The sequence below is a fragment of the Melozone crissalis genome, unplaced genomic scaffold, assembly GCF_028551555.1.
Source record: "Melozone crissalis strain CALT ecotype California unplaced genomic scaffold, PUWL_Pcris_2 ptg000068l_1, whole genome shotgun sequence".
Classification (NCBI taxonomy): domain Eukaryota; kingdom Metazoa; phylum Chordata; class Aves; order Passeriformes; family Passerellidae; genus Melozone; species Melozone crissalis.
This window is the reverse complement of record NW_026535846.1, coordinates 4,319,229-4,338,615: the sequence shown is the minus strand read 5'-3', so window position 1 is coordinate 4,338,615 and position 19,387 is coordinate 4,319,229. Positions and strand designations below refer to the sequence as shown.

The window sequence follows — 19,387 nt, the reverse complement described above, 5'->3', positions numbered from 1 at the left end:
AATAACTATGTGATGGCCGTGGTATGTGGTCTGGAGATGATTCACCAACAAGTGCATTTTTGATTGGTCTCATGTGAATTGCTTCTACTTGATGACCAATCATGGTCCAGCTGTGTTGAGGCTGTGAGCAGTCACAGGTTTATATTATTCATTCTTTGTCACAGATATCTTTTATGAAAAATCCTTTCTTTAGGATTTTTCCTCTTGAGAAGCCGAGAGGCCTCAGGAACAAAATGTAAACAATGGTTATCTGCTGCTGTGAAATACAACAGGTGCACCTGTGATTGGCCCATGTTGGTTGTTTGTAATTAATGGCCAATCACAGTCAGCTGGCTCGGACAGAGAGTCTGAGCCACAAGCTTTTGTTATGATTCTTTTTTTTTTCTATTCTTAGGCAGCCTTCTGATGAAATCCTGTCTTCTATTCTTTTAGTATAGTTTTAATATAATATATATAAAAAAATAATAAATCAAGCCTTCTGAAACATGGAGTCAGATCCTCATCTCTTCCCTCATCCTCGGACCCCAGCGAACACCGTCACAATCCTTTGCTAGACTTCTGATGTCTCTTTTCTCTTTTCTTTAGTATAGTTTTAGTATATAATTTTCTTTTAATATAATACATATAATATAATAATAAATCAGCCTTCTGAAACATGGAGTCAAGATTCTCACCCCTTCCCTCATCCTGGGGACCCTCAAACACCACCACACTCTTTTTCTCTCTGTCCTTCTCGCTGCCTTGCCCAGGAAAAATCCTGAGAGAGAGGATTCCTGCCTTGCCCAGGAAAAGTCCTGAGAGGGAGCTGTGCGTGCTGCAGTCTGTGAGGAGAGCTGTGCCCCGGGGATGCAGCAGGACAGGCAGGAACAGACGAAGGCTGAGCTGCAGGAGGGGCTGAGCACCTTCCAGGAGGGTCTGAGCCCTGCGGAGGCCGTGGCTGTGCTGGCGCTGCTGGAGGAGCACGAGGAGCCCCTGCTGAGCCACTCCGTGGCCTTTGCCGAGCACCTGGAACGGGAGCTGCGGGAGCTGGAGGAGGTAACGGAGCCATGGAGGTGCCTGGAAGGAGGGGATGAGGCTCTGGGCATCAGCTGCTCTGCCCTTTGCTCGGGGAGAAATTCCAGGAGGAAAGAGAAAGGGAAGGGGAAGTTCTGGGAAGAGAAGTTCTGGGAAGGGAAAGGAGGTTCAGGGAAGGTTCAGGGAAGGGAATGTTCCAGGAAGGTTCAGGGAAGGTTCCGGAAAGGTTCAGGGAAGGTTCTGGAAAGGTTCAGGGAAGGGAAGGTTCAGGGAAGGTTCAGGGAAGGTTCCAGAAGGGAAGGTTTGGGAAGGTTTGGGAAGGTTTGGGAAGGGAAGGTTCCAAGAAGGTTCCAGGAAGGTTCCAGGAAAGGAAGGTTCCAGGAAGGGAAGGTTCCAGGAATGTTCTGGGAAGGTTCCAGAAAGGAAGGTTTGGGAAGGTTTAGGGAAGGGAAGTTCAGGGAAGTTCAGAGAAGGGAAGGTTCAGGGAAAGGAAGGTTCTGGGAAGGGAAGGTTCCAGGAACGTTCTGGGAAGGCTTGGGAAAGGAAGGTTTGGGAAGGTTTGGGAAGGTTTGGGAAGGGAAGGTTTGGGAAGGTTTGGGAAGGTTTGGGAAGGGAAGGGAAGGGAAGGGAAGGGAAGGGAAGGGAAGGGAAGGGAAGGAAGGGAAGGGAAGGGTCTGACTGTGGGGTGCTCTGGGGCTGCCTGAGGAAGGGAAGGGACAAAAGAGGTCCCTACAGAAGGAACAGCAGGATCCAGGGAGAGTGAAAAGGGGAGAAAAATAAAACAGAGCTGGAAGGGGATTGAAAAGGAAAATATAAACCAGCAGGAAGGGCCAGTGGAAAAGGCACGGGATATTTCCAGAATTCCTTGTGAGGGTGGGCAGGCCCTGGCACAGGTGCCCAGAGAAGCTGGGCTGCCCCTGGATCCCTGGAAGTGTCCAAGGCCAGGTTGGATGGGGCTTGGGGCAGCCTGGGATGGTGGAAGCTGTTGGGACAAAATGGGCTTTAAGGTTCCTTCCATCCCAAACTGTTCCAGGATTCTGTGGTTTTCCATGGATTTGGAAGGGAAAGGGAGGAAACGAAACCAAGGAGCTCAAGGGTCCCCTGGAAAAGGATCCTTCAGTATCCCTGGCTCCCATCCCTGGGTGGATGGAACTGGATGGGCTTTAAGGTCCTTTCCAACCCCAACCATTCCATGGCTTTTGACTGCTGAGCTTTACTGACTCCATTTGGGTTGCTGTGATTTATTGCATTTCTGCAGAGGAAGTTTCTCCTTTAAGTGCTGGAACAAAAAACGTAGGAAAGCTGCTTTGAGCACTTATCTTCTGCTAAAATATCTGGGATTTTATGGTTGGTAGCCAAGGAAAAACAGGGAAGAAATAAGCCAAAGGAAATATCTTAAACCATACAAGAAACCACAAACCCTAAATCGAACCTCCTTTAGCTGCAGAGTCTGCTGTATTCCCATATATGATTTATTACACTTGGAAGTTAATCTGGAAGCCCAAACTCCTGAGGTTTGTTCCTGCCAGCTCCTGGCAAGGAATTCAGGCACTTTGTGACTGTTCCCAGCTGTAAAACACCCTGGGAGAGCAACAAATACATCTTTATTAAGTTTTTTGAGATGAAAGGCACCGTTGAATACATTATTTTAATGCCCTCTAATGAATAAATGTGACTTCCCTCTAATACAAATTAATTAATGAGCATTTCCATTTCCGAGCCTTAATCTCCAATATTAAATGTTATTAATCCCAGCAAGTTAGACCAGCACATGCATCTATTTCAATATTTTCCCCACATCCCAGTGATAGCACCTTGGGCTTTCTCTCCCATATTAATCACCCTCCTCTCACCCAGCTGTTCTGGGTGTCACAGAAATCCCTGCACTGGCAGCAAGGAAAAGCTGATTTCTGCAAAGGGAAGGATGGCACGGCCGGGACACCGGGAGGCCAAAGGCTCTGATTTGGACATTGATATTCCTGCAGAATTCCAGGATCCCAGCACATGGGGAGCTGCAGGCAGCTCTCAGCAGCTCTGTGCTGGGGCTGGATGTTATTCCTGTTCCTGGAGCCTCTGGAGAGCCCCTTCCCACAGCCCTGTCCCATCAATGTCACCAGGGATGCTCCCCGGGGTGACAGCATGGAGGAGTGGCAGGGACAGGCGTGGGGGAGGCTTCTGGCTCTAATTAAAGAGCAATTAATACATGGGAAACTCTGGGCAGAGCTGGTGGGATAGGATGGGATGGGATGGGATGGGATGGGATGGGATGGGATGGGATGGGATGGGGTCCCTGGGTGTGGCAGGGAAGCAGAGTTTGGAGCTGGTTCTTTTGGAGATGAGTGTCCATGGTTAGAGAGGATGGGAGAGCTGGGGATGCTCACCTGGAGAGGAGCAGCTCCAGGGAGAGCTCAGAGCCCTGCCAGGGCCTGGAGGGGCTCCAGGAGAGCTGCAGAGGGACTGGGGACAAGGATGGAGGGACAGGACACAGGGAATGGCTCCCACTGCCAGAGGGCAGGGATGGATGGGACATTGGGAAGGAATTCCTGGCTGCAATGGTGGGCAGACCCTGGCACAGCTGTGGCTGCCCCTGGATCCCTGGCAGTGCCCAAGGCCAGGTTGGACCGGGCTTGGAGCAGCCTGGGATAATGGGAGTTGTCCTTGCCATGGCACGGAATGGGATGAGCTTTAAGGTCCCTTCCCACTCCAAACCAGACTGGGATTCTCTGAAATCTCATGGGATGGACATTCAGGTTCTCAGGGGACTCCACCACTCATGGAGGGGAGGGTTGGACACTCCCTCAGTGACATTCCCAGGACACACTTCCAGCAGGGCTTGGTGGCCTCTCCGGACCGATGGAGATTTTTCTGCTCATGGCCAGATTTTCCTGGACACTGCCCAGGAATTTGCTTGCTGGGGCAGCTGGAGGTGCCCTGAGGGGACCCCTTGCCCAGGGCAGGGCTCTGTGTGCCCTGGGGACACGCAGGTGGCATTTGGCCAGGGTGGGACAGTGGCACTCCCTCCAACACCCTGCAGGTTACAGCGACACCATCCCTGCTGTGCGTCAGGAGGGTGAGAGGCAGGACAATTGACCCCAGGATGGTCACCCATCCCTGCCCAGCTCTGAACCCCTGTGCTCCCGTTTCCCACAGGCCAACCTCCATGCCATCCTGTCCTCGGAGCAGCAGCTGGCGCAGCTGATGGGCGCCCTGGACGAGGCCCTGGCCGAGGTGGGCAGGCTGGAGCAGAGCCTGCAGGTGTGTGAGGAGCTGCTGGGCGCTGTGAGGCACAGGATGGACCACATCCACCAGGAGAGCTCCCTGCTGCAGCGCCTGGCCTCCAACAGGAGCAGGCTGATGGATGAGATCCTGCTCCTCACGGTGCGTGGGCCCGCAGCGACATTAATCTTCAGCTGGTGAATCTGCTGGGGAACACTTCCAGGGAATTTTAAACACTGAGAGCTCTGATTGTCTGCAAGGGCACTGGGAAATGGTGCTGCAAGCCCAGAGAAGGGCTGGGATGAGCAGCACCCTCACCATGGCCCGGAGGGGGCTCTGAAAGGCCTTTCCCAGGGCAGGACTAGGAATGACAAAGCTGATTAAATAATCATGACCTGGGAATGCAAACCCAGCAATTAACAAACTAATTAATTAATTAGAGGCAGAGCTTGCAACTCCAGGCCTTCCTCGGCCACCACTGCAGCTGTTCCTAAGCAGAACATTGGTTTTCGTGGGGACTTCTATGGATTTCCTGATGGACACAGCAGCTGCTGCTGAGGGCAGCACTGGGCTGTTCCAGCCAGCAGCATTCCCAGTGGGATGGGATGGGATGGGGTGGGATGGGAAGGGATGGGATGGGAAGGGGTAGAAAGGGATGGGATGGGATGAGAATGGATGGAAAGGGATGGGAAGGCATGCAATGGCAGGGATGAGGGGCTGGTTGTGTGTGAGCTGTGCTCTGGCTGTATGTGAGCTGCGCTCTGTGTTTAGCTCTGTTTAGCTGTGCTCTGTGTGTTTTCCTGTGTTTAGCTGTGCTCTGGCTGTGTTTGGCTGTGTTTAGCTGTGCTCTGGCTGTGTTTAGCTGTGCTCTGGCTGTGTTTGGCTGTGCTCTGGCTGTGTTTACCTGTGTTTAGCTGTGCTCTGGCTATGTGTGAGCTGTGCTCTGGCTGTGTTTAGTTGTGTTTAGCTGTGTTGAGCTGTGCTCTCTGGCTGTGTTTAGCTGTGCTCTGGCTGTGTTTGGCTGTGCTCTGGCTGTGTTCTCTGGCTGTATGTGAGTTGTGCTCTGTGTTTAGCTGTGCTCTGGCCATGTTTATCTGTGTTTATCTGTGTTTAGCTGTGTATAGCTGTGTCTATCTGTGCTCTGGCCGTGTTTAGCTGTGTTTAGCTGTGTCTATCTGTGTTTGGCTGTGTTTCAGACCCAGCTGCAGCTGAGCAGGGAGCACTGCGCCGCCCTGAGCAGGGCAGACCTGTCCAGCCCTGCAGCCATTGCAGCCTGCACGGCCGCAGCCCAGGCTCTGTCCTCCTGCATGGAGCTCCCCATCCAGCCCTGTGAGTAGGAGCAGGGATTCCTCCCTCGGGATCCCCTGACAGGGGTGGGCACCTCCTGGAGCTCGGGAAGGAGCTGGGGAAGCCGTGGCTGGAAATCCTGGCCGGTGCTGTCTGTGGAAAACAGCAGCTCATTGTGGCAGGATGGGGGAGGTTTGGATCCCTGGAAGTGTGCAGGGACTTGATCCTGGCAGGAAATCCCAAGTTTTCCTTGTGGTGAGACTGGGTGTGTCTCCTTGGCTGAGGCTGGACCCATGGATTATTTTTATTTTTTAAATTTTATTTTCCACTCCTTGTCTGTCGCAGACATATTTTCATTAAAAATCCTTCCTTAGGATTTTTCCTCCTGAGAAGCCGGGAGGCCTCAGGAACAAAATGTAAACAATGGTTATCTGCTGCTGTGGAATGCAACAGGTGCATCTGTGATTGGTCTCATGTGGGTGTTTCTGATTAATGGCCAATCACAGCACAGCTGTCTCTCTCTCTGTCCGAGACACAAGCCTTTGTTATTCATTATTTTCTATTCTTAGCCAGCCTTCTGATGAGAACTTTTTCTTCTATTCTTTTAGTACAGTTTTAATGTAATATATATGATAAAATAATTAATCAAGCCTTCTGAAATATGGAGTCAACATTCTCATCTCTTCCCTCATCTAAAAACCCCTGTGAACACCATCACACTTGGTACCACAGGAAAGCTTTTGCTCCTTCATCAGCTTTTGGGTGGATTTATCTCAAGACTTCTATCTGAGTTCCCAGTTTTCTGAGGGGTGTGTGTCTGCAGCTCGCCCAGATCCCCCCAAATCCCAAAATATCCTTTTTTTCCCCCGAGGTTACCGGAAGCTGCAGGCAGTGGCTGAGCAGCTGATCCTGTTTGAAACCCTCAAGCAGAACTTCGAGAGCTCCTTCATCAGCCACATCACCAACATCTTCGAGCTGCAGGTGGGCTCCACTCTTCCCGAAAATCCTGGGAAATTGGATTTATTCTGGGGAGATGGGGCCAGTGGTGCAGCAGGTGCTGCTGTGGCAGGATTGTCCCCAATTGTCTCTCCAAAGAGATCTCCCCACATACATTCCCCTTGCCATTGTCCCTCAGTCCTCAGGTTAATTTTCCAGGGCTGTAGGAGCAATCCATGCTCCCAAAATCCCTCTGGTGGCATTCCTTAAATCCTCAGGCCTGGAGATATTTTGTTTGAGTTTTCTTATTTTATTTTGGGAGTTGTTGATCTGTTTGTAACCTAAAACCCCAGGGTAGACCCCAATCCTGTGATCCTTTGATTAACACCTTCCAGCGCTGATGTGGCAGTTTGAAAGATTTGATGGACAAGATCCCTGTGGGCAGGAATTCTAGAGATTTCCTTCTGTGGAAAGGAGCAATTCCCAAATCCTTACTTCCTCAAATCCTTGGTGTTTGGGTTCAAGCAGTGGTTCTGAGAAGGGAGCTGGGAAGGAGCTGTGGGATTCCCATCCTCGGAGATTTGCAGACCTTGGCTGGGCACATCCCTGAGCAAACTTTTCCATCTGGATCTGCTCCAAACCTGCCCCACTCCAATCCCACCTGCACAGCTCTGCGGGTGCAGTGTCCCAGCAGATTTTCCAGGCTGTTTGATGTGAATTTTTTCTCTCATTTCTCTCCCTTCAGGGCAATTCCCAGGTCCCTGCTCCTGGTGGCACCGTGGCTGCCCCAGGGCACAGACCCCACCACGAGGAGCTGCTGCCCTTCACCCCCCTGATGGCCTGGCTGAGGAGCTCCAACCCTGCTCTGTTCTGGGACCTCCCCAAGGTGGGCTGAGACCCTCAGCAGGCACTGCAGACCTTCCCTGGGAGCAGCAGGTCCAGCGGGGAGCTCCTGGTGGGACCTGGCTCTCACCTGAGCCGTGAGACACCTGGGATTGCAGAGCTTCTGGGGATGTCTGGCCAGCCTGGGGCCCTGTGCCCAACAGGAGCCTGGGGGTGTGATGGTGTGCGCAGGGGTCTGAGGGTGAGGGAAGAGATGAGGATCTGACTCCATGTTTCAGAGGCTGATTTATTATTTTATTATATATATTACATTAAAACTATACTAAAAGAATAGAAGAAAGGATTTCATCAGAAGGCCAGCTAAGAATAGAAAAGGAAAGAATGATAACAAAGGTTTGTGGCTTGGCTCTCTGTCCGAGCCAGCTGGCTGTGATTGCCATTAATTACAAACAACCACATGAGATCAATCACAGATGCACCTGTTCCATTCCACAGCAGCAGATAATCGTTGTTTACATTCTGTTCCTGAGGCCTCCCAGGTTCTCAGGAGAAAAAGTCCTAAGGAAAGGATTTTCCATAAAAGATGTCTGCGACAAAGGGGTGCCAGGGTTGTGCTGAAGAGAAAGGTCTGAAATGCCCAAATCTGGACTTTCTGCTCTTACCTGGCCTTTCCTCCCCATTCCAGGTGTACTCCCAGAACCTTGGCAGGCTCTACGAGCGGGAAATCAGAGCCCTTTTTGAGCAGGCCAAGATCTCCCTGTCAGGAAGAAGAAAAGGAAGTGAGTGTTCAAAATGTGCCCTGGGCAGGGTTGGGCACCCAGGGATGGGGACAGTCACCTCCAGCACAGGTGTCATCCCCAGGTTTGCTCCAACACTGTTTCCTGGCTCTGCAGGTGGCAGGAGGGAAAATCCAGCTCTGCTCCACTATGGGCACTGTTGGGGAGACCCTCAGCTCCATGAACTCCTCACTTTTGTTTGGCTGCTCCTCAGAGCTGGAGGTTTTGTGTCCTTCCCTGTGCAGGGCTCAGGAATGGCACAGTGGTGGCTGGGATCCTGTTCCAAGCAGCCACGGGAGAGAGAAGGGATGTAGAAAAGCCTGAAAACCAAAACCCAGGCTCTCAGACATTCCCACTCCACCATTATCTCCTGAAAAAAACACACCAGGTTTTCTCTTCCCTGCTCCAAGGGCTGGAGCTCCTCTCCCGTGAGGACACCCTGAGGGATCTGGGGTTGTTCAGCCTGGAGGAGGCTCCAGGAACACCCTGTAGTTCCCCCATCCCTGGAAATGTTCCAGACCATGTCAGACAGGCTTGGAGCAACCTGGGATAGTGAGTGGAAGGTGTCCCTGCCCATAGCACAGACAGAATGAGGTGATTTTTTGGTCACCCCCAGCCCAAAGCACTCCTGGATTTTAGGATTCTCTAAATCCTGGTCCATCTTTCATGCAGGATTCCCCAGACACTTTCCCCTGCAGAGGGAAGCCTGTCCCAGGAGACAGAGGGAATTCACAGCAATATTTATGGAATGATTTCACAGTGAGCTGACTGCCAGGCCCTGCTCTCCCAAGGTGCTCATTTCCACCCAAATCGCTGGGTCTGACTCAAAATATTCCAGTCAGGTGTTTCTGAAGATAAAATGAGAAACTGATCTGTCTCCTCTGGAAATTTTTTATGGCCCACAAGTCACATTTTCCCTCAGCAAAACAAAGGGCTGTAATGGAAATTTCCAGGCCAGTTTGGCCCAGTTTGAAGGTCAGGCTGGTTTGTTTTGTCCATCAGAGTCAGCACTTCCAGCTCTGCACTTCCTTCAGCACCAGCGTCCAGATCCCAAGCCAGGGGATGGAGCTGAAGGAAGGGAATGGGCTTGGTGGCTCCCACTTTTGGGGTTCCTCACACCCAAAAAGTCCCCACCACCCTCTCCAGCATCACTGCCCTGGGAAAGACACTCAGTGCTGGAAAAACAGGGATCTCAAACCCTGGGATCAAAGCAGGATGGGGAGTGCTGACACAAATACCTGCACAGCAGTCTAGGGGAAAAAAGGAGGAAAATTTCACCTAAATGGTCCTAATGGCACCAAAATGGGCACCACTGGACCATTTATGGGAATAAAGTTGTTAAATTAAACAAAAGGTGGTGCAGGGCATGGGTGGCAGCCAGTCTGCCCTATCCCGTTCCATAAACACTAAACTGGGATTTGCTTCCAGTATTTTATCCATCTTTAAATTCTACATGAATCTATAAACCCCAGGAGGGATTAAACCCCATGAGAAAACCCTTGAACCCTTGGAAGGCTACAAGGAGTTCCTGCTCCAGTAGAAATCATCCCAAAGTGCCTGCCCAGCGCTGGGGCTGCTCCACGGGCAGGACAGGGTGAATTCTGTTGCCCTGGGATGTCCCCGCTCTGCTCCAGAGGGCGAGGACAGGTCTGGGACAGGCAGGAAGCCCCAGGGGCTGTTCAGCCCATCCTTGATGCGAGCAGAGCGTTGGAACAACCTCACAGTTTGTGAGAAAAGGGGGAATTTTTAGCAGTTTGTGCCACAGAGGCGGTGGCACCTTCCCTGAGGCAGGCGTTGTCTCTCTGTGCCATCGCTGCAGCAGAGCAGGGGGACAGCAGGGGGACAGCAGGGGAAGGTGACCCTGCCCAGACCCAGGACAGGCCAGAATTCCTGTTCTGGCTGTCAGGGTGCTGCTCACGCTGTCCCAGGGCTGTCCCTGCCCCCAGAGCCTCCTGCTGCAGCATTCCTGCAGAGATGGCTGAGCCACCGGGATGGTTGGCAGGGCAGGAATGGCTCTGCTGAACCTCTGCAGGAACCTCAGCCAAGGGCCTTCCTGCTCATGGATGGAGCCTGGGCTGGGAGGAAACCTGCCCAAAAACATCCCTCATCCCTGCCCCAAAGCATCCCTCATCATCCCTGCCCAAAACCATCCCTCATCCCTGCCCCAAAACACTCCTCATCCCTGATGGAAAATATCCCTTGTCCCTGCCCCAAAACATCCCTCATTCCTGCTGGAAAATATCCCTCATCCTGCTGTCAAACTTCCTTTGTCCCTGCCCCAAAACACCCCTAATCCCTGCTCCAAAAAATCCCTCATTCCTCTTGGAAAATATCCCTTATCGCTGCCCCAAAACACCCCTCATTCCTGTTGGAAAATATCCCTCATCCCTGATGGAAAATATCCTTCATCCTGCTGTCAAAAATCTTTTATCCCTGCCCCAAAACATCCCTCATCCCTGCTCCAAAAGATCCCTCATCCCTGCTGTCAAAAATCCCTTATCCCTGCCCCAAAACATCCCTTATCCCTGCTGGAAAATATCCCTCATCCCTGCCCCAAAACATCCCTCACTCCTGCTGGAAAACATCCCTTATCCCTGCTGTCAAACTTTTCTCATCCCTGCCCAAAAACTTCCCTCCTCCCTGCCCCAAAACATCCCTCATTCCTGTTGCAAAATATCCCTCATCCCAGCTGTCAAACATCCCTCATCCCTGCCCCAAAACACCCCTCATCCCAGCTGTCAAACACCCCTCATCCCTGCTGGAAAATATTCCAGTCCAGGTCTCCAGGCCATTTCCTTTCTCCTGATTATCCCAGTAAATTTTTTTGGGTTGATCCTCTGCCCCCATAAAGGATTTTATTTATGGCACCACCTGCTGATTTCTTGCCTTATGTGATGGGAGAGTGAGTTTAGAAGGCAACCTCGAGCTGTTTATAATTAATTAGGGGCCAGTAATTAAGTCCTTTCTCATTTTGCCATTCCATTTTCTGCAGGCTTGTTAAATTCTTTCCCATTTGCTGTTGGAAGATTTATTTTTTTCCCGGTTTTGCCACTTCCCAGCTGGTGAAATTATAATGAAATGATGAGAAAAAGGCCAGATAGCAGCTCCTTAATTTAGTCCTGGTTTTGGCAAGGCTGAGGTCGTGAGCAGGGCTGGCTCATCCCTCATCCCTGCTGGGCATGGAGCTCACAAATCCTCCCCAAAGGGAAAGCCCTTCAGGAGTGGCTCAAATAAAGGTATTTGAGATACTATGATTGATGGAGAGGTGACCTGACTGCCCCAGAACCTTTGGAATAGGGGAATGATTCCCATTTCTGGAAATAATTAGGAAATAATCTGGATGTTTCCCCACTGATTCCTTTCAGGGAGTAGAAAAATGCTTTTTAAATATATCTTTCAAAGGATTTTTTTTAAACTTTTCCACTCAGGCCAAGCCCCCAGTGCTAAAACTGCCAATGTTGGAGAAATGTACTTATTTCCAGGTGAAATATTTTTATTTTAAAAGGGCATTTTTTGAGAAAAAAGCCATTCCCACCTCCCCTGGATATTTTTTTATGGCAATTTACAATCGAAATTAAGCACCAAACAATTTTCCTGAGGCTTTTGCAGGTTTTTGTGCTGATCTCTTCTCTTATCCCCTGGGATTTTCCACAACCCAGCTGTCAGGAGTAAGCATGAGGCAGCAAAGGGATAAACACCTCAATCAGTGAAATCAAAAGGCAGTTTAATGAAACAAAAAAAAAAAAAACATGAAAAAGAGGGAGAAACAAGTGAGGAGGCAGAGAAAAAAAATGGGATTTTTTTCTGAATTCCCCATTTATCTGAACGCAACAGGAGAAGACCAATCTATGAGGTCAGACATAAAAAGAGGCATTTAAGAGTTTGACTCTCCAGGAGTTCAGGCACTGGAGAATGCCAGAGGGAGGTGGTTTGTGACATCCCACACCCCGTGCAGGTCTGCAGGAGACGTGGGAGAAGCCAGCAGGGAGCAGGCGGCCGCGGTGGAGCCTCCCCAGGAGCAGGGACAGCCAGGAGGACGCCGTGGCCAGGGGGAGCATGAGCAGGGTAAGGGGCTCGGGGCTCCTCAGGGCTCCTCAGGGGCTCCTGTGCCTCCCTGGGCAGGGCTGAGGTGCTCTCTGTGCCCCCCACATCCCCTTGGGTGGGCACAGGGATGCTCTGATGTCCTCAGTGAGTCCCAGAGGGCTCCCAGACCAAAGGTGGTTTCTCAGCAGGTGTTGGAGCAGGTGCTGGGCGAGCTGCAGCCCCTCTGCACCTCGGAGCAGCAATTCCTGCAGGAATTCTTCTGCCTCGGCTGTGGCTCCGTGGAGCTGGAGGTGAGGGTGAGCACCATGCCCTCACCAGGCCCATTCTCCATTCTCCATTCTCCATTCTCCATTCTCCATTATCCATGGGGCACCTGGGCTCTCCTGGGCTCCCATCGCCCAGGAACCAGCAGAGGGGAAGCTTCAGAGGAGGATGAAATGGAATTTAATTCACAGCTCCAGGAAAATCAGGGTTCTCCAAGCATTGAACAAGAGGCAGCAGAAATAAATCCGCAGCTCATTTTCCTGGCTGAGGGAGGGCAGATAAATCATCCCTTGGTGGGTTTAGGTGGGATATTGGGGAGGAATTCCTCCCTGTGAGGGGGGAGGTGCTGGGATAGAATTCCCAGAGCAGCTGTGGCTGCCCTTGGATCCCTGGAAGTGTCCCAGGCCAGGTTGGACAGAGCTTGGAGCACCTGGGACAGTGGAAGGTGTCCCTGCCCAGGAGTTTGGGGCCCATCCCAAACCACTCAGAGATCCTTTGGTAATTTCCACTCTAATCTTTTTTCAGGGATCTGCCACCAAGGCAGGAGAGCCCACGGCAACTCAAGAGAACCCTCCTTGCTCCAAGAGCCAAAGCCAGTACGTGGGGATGGGATACTCTGGGTCCTCTGACAGGACACAGGCTGGAGTGTCCCCTCCCAGCTGATTCCTGACCTTTCCCATGGTTTGGTTTGGTTTTTAAGGCCAGAAGAAGCCACAACCCAACTGCTGAGCGAGATCTTCAGCTGCCTGGAACCGGAGCTGAGGGCATTTCTGGATGTCTGCAGCAAGGCTCAGCCCCTGGGCTGCCTGCAGGTCCTGGTGGCCCTGAGTGACTCCGTGCTGGGCACCTGGGGCCCTTCCTCAGCTCCCTCCTCATCCTTCCTGCACTCCCTCCTGGGCAACGTGCTGCTCCTGGCCAAGAGCAACCTCAACAAATGCATCGTGAGTGTCCGTGGTGGGAGGGAGCCCAACACACCTGAGGGGTGTTTGACTCTTCCAGAACCTTCCAAACAGAACCATGGAGGCTGGAGAAGACCTCCACAATCACCAAGTCCAAGCTGTGCCTGATGCCCAGCTTGTCCCCAGCCCGGAGCTCTGAGTGCCCATCCAGGTGTTCCTTGGACACCTGCAGGGATGGGGACCCCAAAGCTCCCTCGGCAATGGCACAGCTCCATGTCAGCTTCCAACAGGGAGCGTCACACCCCTTGGGATTGCAGAGGGCATTGTCAATGGCAAAGCCCTCCCAAACCCCATTCCTTGCCTTGTTTCCTGGCCTGTGCTCCTCCAAACAAGGCCAGATCTGAGGGTGCTACCTCCGTGTCATTCTCAGGGGACCTTGTGCAAGGAGCTGGAGGAGGCCAAGCCTGCCAGCAGGACCAGAGGGGGGATCCTGCCCTGTGTCAGCCGCTTCCAGGAGCTGGTGGCCCTCTCTGAGGAGATGTTCCAGACATGCCAGCGCCGGGGGGAGCTGGACAGGGCCCAGCTCAGGCTGGCCAGCAGCGTCCTCAGCAGCAGTGAGTGCCAGGGCTGGGTGTGCTGGGCAGGAAATGTCCCCTGCAGCTGCAGGAGTGACCAGCTGGGCCACCAGGGCAGGGTGGGAGAGCTGCCTGGCCCTGGCACTGAAATCCCTCTGCACATCCCAGGTGTGGCAGGGTGGGAGCTGCCTGTCCCCTGAGCCTGCTCCTCAAACCCCTTTCCCTGAGCAAGGTCCTGGAGCACCAGGCACATTCTGGGTGCTCTGTCACAGGGGGATGGCCCCAGGGGTGACAGGGCTCAGCTTTGGATCCAGTTCCAACATCTCCTGCCCCACTGTGGAGGGAGAGCTCCTCATGGATCAGACTCCTCTTACAAGGTCTTGGGAGCCAGAAAAATCCCCCAAAAGCACCAAGGGGTGGTAGGGAGAGAGGGGTTGGGAGAGTGGAGTGGGGAGCTCCCAGTAGATGCCTGTGCTGTCCCAGCTGGAGCCCTCAGCTTCCTGTCAGTGGAAATATCCTGTTTTCCTGCCTGGAGAGGACCTGAGGGGCTGCAGAATTCCCAGCTCTGACCACAAATCAGGAGGTGGTGCAGAGGGGCAGCTCCCACCTGTGGGTGGGCCTGGGGTGACCCATAAGTCCATGGACATGGACAACAATCCATGGACCATGCCAGGCTGCAGGAGTGTTGGCAGGGGAGCAGGTCAGGCAGGCAATCATGGACAGGGATCAGGATTTGTGTTATAATGACTCCCTGTGAAGTCAGATGGTTCAAATGAGCCATCCCAAGGGCACATCCCTCCTGAGAGCCTGCAGGGATATCTCTCCACACCCGACTCCCTCCTTCCTTCCCAGTCAGCAGCCTCTCCTCAGCCAACCTGAAGGTGAACACAGATATGGTGATGATGGAAAACTTCCACCACATCCACAACTTCCTGTGCCAAAGGAGCATCCCCTGCCTGGAGGGCAAGAAGAGAGAGGCCAAGCAAAGGTGCAGGGAGCACATGGAGAAATATATCTCCACGTACGTGGGCCAGCCCCTGGAGAGGCTCAAGGTGAGCACAGGACCCCAAGGGCTCTTCCCAAAGCTCTGCATTAACTGGTGTGCAAATCTCCCTGCCCTGGATCCAGTCTGGGATTCTATTAGATTCTGTTACTTTGCTGTCACAGGATATGAGAGCACCTGGATTTCATTCTGCTCAGGGATTCCCAAAATCCTGGCATGGCCTCCTCCAGCTCTGCCAGTCTGAGCACAGACATCAAGGGGTGTGAATAGTGCCGGAGCCCACTCCTCTTCCTTGGAAACAGTCTGTACTTTTAGGAACTCTAAATCCTTAGGACTTAGGGTATTTCTCCACAGCAAAACTGCAGCAGAAATACCCAAACAGATTCTTGGGCTGTATGAAGAGGCAGGAGGAGGAAGGAAGGGATTATTCCCTTGTTTCACAGCAGATGTGGAATGTCCTCTCCAGTGCTCCCTTCCCTGGCCACTGCTGGGTCTGGCTGTGCAGTCCCACCTCAGCAGCACCACAGAACCCCAGGCTGGAAGGGATCCCCAAGGATCACCCAGGACAAGCTTCACTGCTTGGATGAGATTCTGTAGCTCCCTGTGCAGTGGTGGGACTCCATCACATCCCTGGGCAGGTTTGATTTGCCATCCCAGCCTGTTCTCACTGGAAAAAGTTCCTGATGTCCAGACAATGTGCTCAGCCTTCCTTTCCCCCAGGGAAGCCTTTCCCACTCCCTCTTCTGACAATCCAAACCATGTTTAGGTGTTTTCATTTTCCTGCTTCATTGTCCACGTGCCCATTTCCAAATGGTGAACCAAGACACGGGGGGGTAAAATACCAAAGCATTGCTGGGGAGCTTGGTCCCAGTTTGCTCCCAGTTTGCTCCAAGTTTGCTCCCAGTTTGTTCCCAGTTTGCTCCCACTTTGTTCCCAGGTTTTTCCAAGTTTGCTCCCAGTTTGTTCCCAGTTTGCTCCCAGTTTGCTCCCAGTTTTCTCACAGTTTGTTCCCAGTTTGCTCCCGGTTTTCTCCCACTTTGTTCCCAGTTTGCTCCCACTTTGTTCCCAGTTTGCTCCCAGTTTCCTGCCAGTTTGTTCCCAGTTTGCTCCAAGTTCGTTCCCAGTTTGTTCCCAGTTTGTTTGCACTTTGTTCCCAGTTTTCTCCCAGTTTTCTCCCAGTTTGCTCCCATCCCCACTCCGGTTGCGTGCCTGCATCTGGCAGATCCCAGCTCTTTTTTCACAGCTGCCTGGGCTGATCCATCCAACCCTTCCCCAGTGGCTGCTTTGTTAACTGAGCTAAGAGCATCTGGCTCTGCTAACTCAAACAGACATTCCCCCCCTTCCCGAGGCTTCAGCTCTTCCGCTCCTTCCTCTCCCTAAAATGTCTCACAGATGGAGCTCAGCTGGAATTATTTATGGGACCTGTTACTTCCAATTTGTTTCCAGTCCTTGCTGTCAAACATTTGTTGGCTTGGCTGGAAAATCAGCTCCGTGTCTTGTGCTACCTGAGCTCTGCTATGGCTTCAAATCCTCCCTTTTCCAAGGGAAAAGATCATTTCATTGCTCACAACAAAGTGAGTGGGCTATGACAGCACCTGAAAATCCTGGCATGGCCTTCTCCAGCTCTCCCATTTTCTCTTCACCACAAGGAGATGCAAAGAGGAGTAAGTGTGACCGTGTTCACAGGAGTCTTAGGATAAGGGAAGAGATGAGGATCTGACTCCATGTTTCAGAAGGCTAATTTATTATTTTATGATATATATTATATTAAAACTATACTAAAAGAATAGAAGAAAGGATTTCATCACAAGGCTAGCTAAGAATAGAAAAAGAATGAAATGATAACAAAAGCTTGTGTCTGGGACAGAGTCTGAGCCAGCTGACTGTGATTGGCCATTAATTAGAAACACCCACATGAGACCAATCACAGATGCACCTGTTGCATCCCACAGCAGCAGATAACCATTGTTTACATTTTGTTCCTGAGGCCTCCCAGATTCTCAGGAGAAAAAATCCTAAGGAAAGGAATTTTCATAAAAGATGTCTGTGACAGTGTAAGTAATCTAGAGGCCAATTCCTGGTTCTTGGAAACAATTCCTACATTTGGGAACTCAAAATCCTTGGGATTTAGGATATTTCTCCACAGCCAGGTTGCAGCCAGAGTACCCAAACAGATTCTTGGGCTGTATGAAGAGGCAGGAGGATGAAGGAAGGGATTATTCCCTTGTTTTACAGCAGATGTGGAGTTTCCTGTCCAGCTCTGGCAGAGATGTCAGGAGAACTGAGAAAATTCAGGTTTTGCTTTACACCTCTGCAGGTTCTGGGATCCCCCTTCCCCACCTCTGGCTCCGGACCCTCTGTGGGGAGAAAACTGGGGGGAGCACCAAGGAACCAGAGGGGTTTTCCAGCAGTCCCATTGCTCCATGGGCCTGTAGCCCTTAGGGATGCTGCTTGATGAGAAGGGAGGGGAGAGAACCATGAAATTCCCTAAGTTCTGCTTTCCTGGAGGATAAAAATCTCCAACACTCCATGAAGCATCCTTAAATTCTTCATTTCAACTGAATTAGACATGGGAACTGAGGGCAGCACTCAGGTGTCAGCCCTGGTGCAGGAATCCACCTCGGGATGGCTCCTCATAGAATGTCCCCTTCCCTTCCCTTCCCTTCCCTTCCCTTCCCTTCCCTTCCCTTCCCTTCCCTTTCCCTTTCCCTTTCCCTTTCCCTTTCCCTTTCCCTTTCCCTTTCCCTTTCCCTTTCCCTTTCCCTTCCCTTCCCAGCATTTCTTCGAGGGTGTCAAGGCCCGCCTGGCCCAGGGGGTGAAGGAAGAGGAGCTCAGTTTCCAGCTGGCCTACAGCAAGCAGGAACTGCGGAAAGTCATCGAAAAATATCCTGGCAAGGAAGTCAAAAGGGCCCTGGAGAGCCTCTACAGGACAATGCACAAACATCTGTCCCCTGAGGAAAATCTGCTGCCGGTAACTGGAGTGGGATGGGTGTGACACTGGGATGGCTGGGATTCAGGTTGGGTGGCTGCAGGGGCTGGGGAAGGAGCTGAGGTTTGCTTTTCCAGATGGTGTGGCAGGCCAAGGAGCAGGGGTTTTGCTTTTCCAGGTGGTGTGGCAGGCCATGGAGCAGAGTTTCTGCTTCTCCAGGTGGTGTGGCAGGCCATGGAGCAGAGTTTCTGCTTCTCCAGGTGGTGTGGCAGGCCATGGAGCAGGGTGTTTGGTTTTCCAGGTGGTGTGGCAGCCCATGGAGCAGGGTTTCTGCTTTTCCAGGTGGTGTGGCAGGCCATGGAGCAGGGTGTTTGGTTTTCCAGGTGGTGTGGCAGGCCATGGAGCAGGGATTCATCCGGCAGTACCGAGAGTTTGAGGAGCTCATCCAACGCTGCTATGCAGGAGCAGGGATTGCCCTGGACTTCACCATGGAGGACTTGCTGAGCTACTTCAACTCCATCACCATGGCCAACATGTAGGGAAATCCCTCTCTGGATGTCGGGAGCAGCTCAGGAACCCTTGTCTGCAGCCCCACCTCCGAGGAGCTGAACACAAAACCATTCCCAAGTTGGATATTGGGGTTCCTACTCTGAACTCAATCCCAATCTCCAACCTGTTGGTCCTAGACTAAATCTCTCTTGGGGAAGTGGAGTTGTCAGACCCAAACCACAACTTCCCTGCTCCAGGAAACCATTTCCCCACCAGGAAATGACACTCCAAGCCTCAGATTTCCCCCTAAGTGCGTACTGGTGCTGCAAATCCTCAGCAAAACATTCACAATGGAAAAGTGTCTTCTCTCCAGGGACTTTCTCCTTTTCTGTGCTCGAATTTCAGTGAGCCTGAGCTAAACCAGAGGTTAAACCACATGGAAACACTCTGATTGAGAGGTGTTCCCACATCCAGGTATCCCAAGCTGCTCCTCGGCTCTGCACTGAAAGTCATCCAGCAGATGAAAGTCCAGAGCTGTAAATATTAATGGATTTATTGCTTTTAGCACAGATTTACTCACATCTTAAGTGGAGTGGAGAAATGTGCAGTTCTAGAGATCCAAACTAATCCTGCAGGGAATTGCCTGCTTTTAACCCGTTTTTGTAGGAATCTTCCTACAGCAACTCACCAATATATTGTCATTCTGTAAATATTGTCTCTGTTTCTTGGGGTGATCATGGGACTCACATGTTGTGTGTCACAACCTTCTTCCTAAACAACTGAAGAGTTTGAACTCCTTGATATTTGCCCCACAGGACAAAGATTATTTTAGTTATTTTGCGTGTTAGAAAATTATCTTGGATGCAAGATTCCCTGTGCATTGGCAGGGAGGTGGGAGGCTGCTGTGGCTGCTTGGACAGCCCCTCTTCTCCAGGGATATCCTGGATTCTTCAGTGGGAGCTTTAAGCCAGCACATAAACCCAACTTTCCCTTGTAAAGGGAAAAATCTAGATAATTTTTCTGGGGTTTTTCAAGCAGTTGGCCTTTGGGTCAAGGTCCACCTCTGCAGGGAGCAATGTTTAGAGCTCCTGTTTCCAACCTCATCCTTCCCT

The 19,387-nt window shown here is 51.7% G+C and overlaps 1 protein-coding gene across 1 annotated transcript; it reads left to right on the top strand.

Annotated features, from left to right (window-relative positions):
- Positions 1-846: 846 nt before the first annotated feature.
- Positions 847-18,325, top strand: LOC128945675 (exocyst complex component 1-like). The gene is made up of 14 exons (XM_054289475.1): positions 847-1,035; positions 4,165-4,392; positions 5,427-5,559; positions 6,389-6,498; positions 7,199-7,339; positions 7,982-8,075; positions 12,028-12,137; positions 12,305-12,412; positions 12,906-12,976; positions 13,081-13,321; positions 13,710-13,893; positions 14,707-14,906; positions 17,634-17,828; positions 18,170-18,325. Exons 1-14 carry the CDS (start codon positions 847-849, stop codon positions 18,323-18,325), a joined length of 2,160 nt encoding a protein of 719 aa, XP_054145450.1.
- Positions 18,326-19,387: the final 1,062 nt, after the last annotated feature.